General features: G+C 43.0%; 1 protein-coding gene across 2 annotated transcripts in view; it reads right to left on the bottom strand.

The window, feature by feature from the left end:
• The window catches only part of LOC138964144 (cadherin-23-like), a 42,354-nt gene that overhangs the window by 29,372 nt on the left and 5,482 nt on the right, over nt 1-7,500 (bottom strand). For both annotated transcript variants that reach the window (XM_070336033.1, XM_070336035.1), the window contains exons 3-8: nt 5,145-5,397; nt 4,114-4,316; nt 2,867-3,106; nt 2,382-2,620; nt 997-1,082; nt 71-188 (exon numbers count right to left, since the gene is read on the bottom strand). In XM_070336033.1, the coding sequence (XP_070192134.1) occupies nt 71-188; nt 997-1,082; nt 2,382-2,620; nt 2,867-3,106; nt 4,114-4,316; nt 5,145-5,397 (1,139 nt within the window). The remainder of the gene's footprint in view (nt 1-70; nt 189-996; nt 1,083-2,381; nt 2,621-2,866; nt 3,107-4,113; nt 4,317-5,144; nt 5,398-7,500) is intronic.

Here is a 7,500-nt window from a genome sequence, read left to right as displayed (position 1 = left end):
GCGTGACACACGTACACACACACACACACACATACACTGCATTCAACACAGTTAATTACTTGCAAATTACCTGGCCCGTAGCAGAATCAATTGTAAAAGCGCTAACGCCGTTCCCGCTGACAATACTGTATCGTATCGTGCCGTCTTTGCCTCCCGTGTCCTGGTCTGTGGCCGTTACCTTCGTCACCCTAAATAAACACGAACACCAACATGGATCGATAAAAGGTAAGATCATAATTATTACTTTCGAGAGTTATGGAGCAAGCAATGTTTTTTTGTATAAACACAAAGCCCTCGCCCTTGACGAATCTGAAGACTGGGGAATCCACTGTACCTTTATCTAGACACACACGACACGATTTGCTCAAAAACAAACCACATGTGGTACTTAATAAAATCATATAACTTTGGAAGCGAGAGAGAGAGAGAGAGAGAGAGAGAGAGAGAGAGAGAGAGAGAGAGAGAGAGAGAGAGAGAGAGAGAGAGAGAGAGAGAGAGAGAACGAACGAACGAACGAACGAACGAACGAACTTTATTACTCAAGGATGGAGATTTTAGGCTCACGCCTGGTCTTACAATCTGTCCCTGCTAAACTAAGACATAAAAATAAAGACAATAAAAGGACAATTGTCAATCGCGATCAAACCGAATTACTAATTACAACACAGAGAGAGAGAGAGAGAGAGAGAGAGAGAGATAGAGAGAGAGAGAGAGAGAGAGAGAGAGAGAGAGAGACAGAGACAGAGACAGAGACAGAGAGACAGAGAGAGAGACAGAGAGACAGAGAGAGAGAGAGAGAGAGAGAGAAAGAGAGAGAGAGAGAACGAGAGAGAGAGAGAGAGAGAGAGGGGGGAAGAGAGAGAAAGGGAGAGAGAGAGAGAAAGAGAGAGAGAGAGAGAGAGAGAAGGGGAAGGGAGAGGGAGAGACAGAGAGAGACAGACAGACAGACCGACAAACAGAAACAGGCGGCCAGCCAGACAGAACGAGTTTTCTTACAGTATTCCCGCCCCAGCATCTTCATCCACTGCCGCAGTGTAGGTGACAGGAGCGAACGAAGGGGTGTGCTCGTTTACATTCCCCACCTAAGTGAACAAAACACACACTGCAGATTATATTGAGACCATGAACCACGGTGCTATTGTTCATCATACCCACGTTACATATTACTCGTCATGGACAGTGGGGCACCGACAATTTTGAAGTCCTCAGAAAACGATACGCGACTAAATGAAGATCTGACTTTAACAATGCACCTTCCTTCTCGCGTGACGCATCTCAATTTTCGCCACATATCTGCCCAAGCCGTTACATGGGACAAGAGCATCCTTCTAATTGGACACAGTCCAACCATCTATAGCCTGGCTGCGTAGAGTGGGACGTTTTTGCTGAGTCACTTTCGTAACGGATGTAAATTCGAGAAATCAATTCATTGATAAAAATGTTACAGTCTGCACATGAAACAGCCCGGATGTTACCTTTTTGTATTAGTCCAAGCGGAAGGGAGCTCTTATCTAAATATAGATCCTGGACAGACCTGTGGAGGTGTACACAATGGTTTACAAGGGAGTGAAGTAATACTTTTACCCGCACTGTTAAAGACACATTTCCATCCCGTGAAAAATCGCCTCACCATCTCTGATCTGGCCAGGCGTTTACATGGTATAAGACCATCCCTTCTCTTGCGCATATACCAACAGTCAACACATTGACTGCATTCTGTGGTCACTTGGCATTTTGTTTAATGAATCAATTTCTTTAAAAAAAAAAAGAAAAAAAAAAAGGAAATTAATTTTAAAATTCCAACTGAGACCAGAGAACACCCAAGCTGTTAATCTTTGGTAGATGACAAAGTGGAGGGATGTCCTTATCCCATGTAAAAGCCTGGCACGATGTGAGATGGTGAGCTGAACTGAGAAAGTGAGTTGAGAAGGATCGTGTCTTTACCATGCACCATTTACCATTTGAACAGAATTAATAACACAAGTCAAGAGTGGGCTTTTCTGAAAGGAGACATGGTGTCCGAAAGGAGGTTCTTCTTCTTCGTGAAAATGGTGGGAGAAAAATCTTTTCCCTGACTGCTGTAAGAAATAGTGATTAACAAATAACAAAGAGGATGTGTTGATTGAAGTTTTCATTTCTTCATACCGCCACTCTATTAGCTAATTGTACAAGCGAACAACACACACACACACACACACACACACACACACACACACACACACACAAACACACACACACACACAAACACACACACACACACATAACACACACACACACACACACTCAAACACACACACATACACACACACACACACACACACACACACACACACACTGACCTCCCCCCTTTCCCCATCCTCTCACATTCACAATGAACTCACGAAAACGACCACAGTGGCCGAACCAGTCATTGGCGTAGGACCGTCGTCTATGACATGCACGACCAAAGTGTACGAATCCTTCGCCTCATAATCCAACTGGTTGTTTCGTGTCAACACATCAGCCCCGCTGTTCTTAAACTTCTCGGCCTGGTCGTCGCCGCTGACGATGGTGGATCTGTTGATAACGCCGTTGTTGCCGTCGTCGATGTCTGTACAGGTCAAGGTCGCGACGTTTGTGTCTGTCGAGAGAACGGCAGTTGCGGTAAGTTTGTTTTATGCTGTATGGGAAGGGCGTTGTTGTACACAGATTGGGTCTAGTGGGTTCCTTGTTATTGTTTGATTTTCAACGAGACATTTTAAGCAAAACAGTAGATTTCATTCATGAATGTCAAATTCTTGTTCTGGTCTGCAGATGGAAAAGTAGCAATACTTGCACAGAATGATGATCTACATTAAAGTGCATTACAAGAATTTCTCACACTCACCCATATTCGAATTTTCCGGCACGGTACTGGAGTATAAAGCGGGAGTGCACACAGGCGGGTTGTCGTTGATGTCAGTCAAGGTCACCTCAAGGGTTTCAGTGGCTGAGTTTGACCCTTGGTCAGTCACGGTCAGATCCATGGTGAAGAATGTCGTTGCACCGGTCGCATCTCTGTCCAGTTGTCGTAAGGCCTTGATCTCGCCTGTACTGGGGTTGACGTAGAACTGGTTGGCGTGAAGCCCTGGTGAGATGGAAGGCGGCAGACAAGGTGTTCAATCGTTCTTGACCGTTTTCATTTTCATTTTTGATTACTTGATCATTCGTTGAGAAATTTGGAGTGCTTCACCATGTGGAAAGCTAGCTAGCAGCAACAAAGTCGCGCTACCCAGACAGGCGTATTCAGCGACCTACAGTTATGATCTGACAGACTGACCGAGGTCTTTTATGTGCCACAGGAGTGACGTGGGGTTGGTACATGGATACAGTTTCTGAGTCTGTAAATTAAGGTGACCCGCGTCCATTCCGGCCCGATGATTACTTGTCCTATCGCACTATCAACTGAAACATCAGGCCCGAAATAGCATTATGAATATGATACAAGTGCAGAAGAAATTAGGTGTTGTGAGCAGTCGTAGACAGTCACTTGGAAAGTAATTCGCCTTGCCTTCAACCCATTCTCGTAAAAAAATAATGAGACATAATTAAAAGACGCCGCAGTTTAACAGTAAATAACCATGCACATCTTTTATTTTGCCTGACACATCCCAGACTAAGATGGTATTTAAATGGGATTATTGTCTCAAATGTATAGTTTGTTCGTTTGAGTGAACACTTATCTTATTTATTTTTAGAATTGTTCTTTTGATACTCTTAAATCATATCTGGAGAGGACGCTAGGATATTTCATAATCAGCCAAAATGTAAACATGCCTCGTGAGATACGTGCTTCGTGATGCAACAACAACAAAGGAGCAACAGCAACAGCAAGATGTCTGAAGAAAATACAAAGTGCCTTCGATTTGAGAAATGAAAACAAAGCTAAAAATAACGCTAACTAACGATCTCACGAACTCTCAAACTCAATAGATAAATGAATGAATATAAGAATGAATGAATAAATGAATGAACGCATGAATGAATAAACGAACTTTTAAACACAATAGATGAATAATTGAATAAATGAATGAATGAAAGGGAACTCCAACGGAATTGCGAAACAGACACACGATCAAACAAACAAAGTCCTACCCGTAAGAGTGAACGTGTGGGTGTCACCAGCGTCCTTGTCGTTGACTACAAAGGAAGGAAAAACAGTGGAACCTGACGGCTGTTCCTCTGCCCAGGGGACAGTGTATTTGTTGCTTGCATCAAACTCGGGGGTCTCATCTTTCAGGTCCGTCACCTGTAGCCTGAAGGTGGCTGTCTCTGTCTCTGTAGTGTCGCTCACAGCTCTGTGGAAAGACAAGGGGTGAGTATGTACACGGGGGATAACCTGACATAAGCGGGGCAGAGGGTGTACGCGGGGCCTGACACGATTGAAGGCACGTTTTGTCAGTTTTCTACCCCCGAAATAGCACTTGTTTGCATCTTCAATGACTCCATCGTCCATTAAAATCCCAAACCGATGTCAAATACGAGCTGATTTTGTGAAATAAAGCACATTTCTACTTCCAAAATCCATCGAACAGCCATTTCCGGCGCTCGATCGCCGACATGTTCAGCTTTGAGGGTAATTTACGGACAAATATGAACCGCTCTATGGCATTTTATGCACCGAGAAACAATGTAGGGCATCGCTGAATCTGTAGCTTACTTTAAATCCCAACGTAAATCAAACAAATCCAAGAAAACTGACAAAACGTGCCTTTAATCGTGTCAGGCCCCGCGTACACCCTCTGCCCCGCTTATGTCAGGTTATCCCCCGTGATGTATATATAATGTAGTCTACGTTGTAACGCTTGACGGGAAACCCTGAAAGTATCTTCCTTTTTGGTTAAGCCGTATTTAAACCATCACGTATCTGTCTTGGAATGATCATGTTCTTCCACTTGCATACAGTAAAACACACAAATCAACAAAGACAAAATAAAATTTTTTAAAAAACTGGAACAAACAAACAAAACAATCGAGCAAAGCAAAGCTCTCGCCATAAGGTGACACTCGAGTAAAAAGGTAAAGGAGAAAAAAAGCAAGAAAATCAGCATGAAATCAAAAGTGGCACGTTTTCGGGGCCCTTCCCCTATCTGTAAGTGGGACGAACATGTTCTGTACATTCTTACGTGACAGTCACCATGTAGACTGAGGTGGTCTCGAAATCCAGCACAACTTTGGTAATGATCTGTTCACTACTAGCCACCAGCACCAGGTGCCCAGAAACATCCACCCCGTCAGATACCCTGACAGCGGTAATGGCCGTCACCTCGCTCGTTGGCTGATCCAGCAGGACTGTTAGAACCGCAGTACCTACTCTGCTGCCTTCGTCTAGAGACACTGTTGTAGATCCATCCTGGACTGGATAGACGAAGATGGGTTCTGCAAAACAACGGTAACAATGACACACGAGGTTAGAAAATAACTTTCGTGTTTTTACATTTAGTCAAGTTTTGACTAAATGTTTTAACATAGAGGGGGGAATCGAGACGAGGGTCGTGGTGTATGTGTGTCTTTCTGTCTGTCTGTCTGTCTGTGTGTGTGTGTGTGTGTAGAGCGATTCAGACTAAACTACTGGACCGATCGTTATGAAATTTGACATGAGAGTTCCTGGGTATGATATCCTCAGACGTTTTTTTCATGTTTTTGATAAATGTCTTTGATGACGTCATATCCGGCTTTTCGTGAAAGTTGAGGCGGCACTATCACGCTCTCATTTTTCAACCAAATTGGTTGAAATTTTGGTCAAGTAATCTCCGACAAAACCCGGACTTCGGTATTGCATTTCAGCTTGGTGGCTTAAAAATTAATTAATGACTTTGGTCATTAAAAATCTGAAAATTGTAAAAAGAATAAAAATTTTATAAAACGATCCAAATTTACGTTCATCTTATTCTCCAACATTTTCTGATTCCAAAAACATATAAATATGTTATATTTGGATTAAAAACAAGCTCTGAAAATTAAGGTGTCGGGCCGCAGGTCCAACAAGTCATCGGGCCGATTAACATCGGACCGGATGCGTGCCGCCATAGTACAGGTGTTCGGCCGCCTGTCGGCCGCCTCGTTGCCTCTTTGCAAAAGTTAGTCGGGCCAACACCCGCGTCGTCTCTTTTGACGTCACCGGCCCGACTTTTTGAAGGGTGTTCGGCCGACTATCGGCCGCTAATGTCTTGCTGGCTGGGTTATAAAACAATCCAAATTTTCGTTCATCTTATTCTTCATCATTTTCTGATTCCAAAAACATATAAATATGTTATATTTGGATTAAAAACAAGCTCTGAAAATTAAAAATATAAAAATTATGATCAAAATTAAATTTCCGAAATCGATTTAAAAATAATGTCATCTTATTTCTTGTCGGTTCCTGATTCCAAAAACGTATAGATATGATATGTTTGGATTAAAAACACGCTCAGAAAGTTAAAAGTAAGAGAGGTACAGAAAAGCGTGCTATGCAGCACAGCGAAACCACTACCGCGCTAAACAGGCTCGTCAGTTTCACTGCGTTTTGCACGAGCGGCGGACTACGGTCATTGTGAAAAAATCCAGTGCGTTCAGTTTCATTCTGTGCGTTCCACAGCTTGACTAAATGTAGTAATTTCGCCTGACGCGACTTTTTTCAGGATTCTTTTATCATTGGGTTTTGTTGTTTTTCTTTTTATATTTTTGGCTCAGTAAACACGCTCAGTTTAAGAGTCAGTTGGAATAACTGCTCATTAATCTGACCGGCAGTACAAACATACTACCACTATCAATCAGGCAAGAGGTAGAGCTCATCTATCCCCCCCCCCCCCCCCCCCAACCTCAAGTGTCTGTGATATGAACGTGTGTGTGTGTAATCGGTCTCGGCAGTCATTGTTATGTCACGCTGAACACTCGAAACGGGATCAGAAATCGCTTGGACAGAAAATGTCGACAAACAGAATGTACCATTGAAATCATCATGCGTCTTGTCAGTTTCAACTCGCGTGTCCACAGCTTATCTCGACGTCAGTCTTGCGCTGAGTGAGGGAAATCTACTTAAACAGTCAGATATCTCTCCATGGTAAGTGAAAGCAAATATACTCTCATCTCGCAGTAAAGATTATCCAATAAATGGTGGCACGTCTGAATTGAGCATTACTTTATAAATCAGCGGAGTTTACTAAGATTTGCGGAACATTCGGCTTCGAAAATTCTTGTGATCAGGATAGTTAACGCTTCGATCGTTAATCAGTAAGGTAGCAAAAGGTTAAGTGTACCTTTTTTCACGCGTGAACAATCTTGTTAACGACCACAGACCTTCCCAGGCTTTTACGCTGAATGACAGTCCACCCTTTTACTTGTACACATGTACATAATCAACAGCCAGGCTGCGTTCTATGCAGAGTAGGAATTGTTTGCTGATTTGAAATTGCAGGTCCACAATAGTGGCAGTTATGAATTTTTCTCATCAAATATTTCCAAAAAAGCACTAAAAGCAGCCAGGCTGTGGAATGTTGG

This window comes from Littorina saxatilis, linkage group LG4 (genome assembly GCF_037325665.1).
Source record: "Littorina saxatilis isolate snail1 linkage group LG4, US_GU_Lsax_2.0, whole genome shotgun sequence".
NCBI classification, from domain to species: Eukaryota; Metazoa; Mollusca; class Gastropoda; order Littorinimorpha; family Littorinidae; genus Littorina; species Littorina saxatilis.
This window is presented reverse-complemented; position numbering and strand designations above follow the sequence as displayed.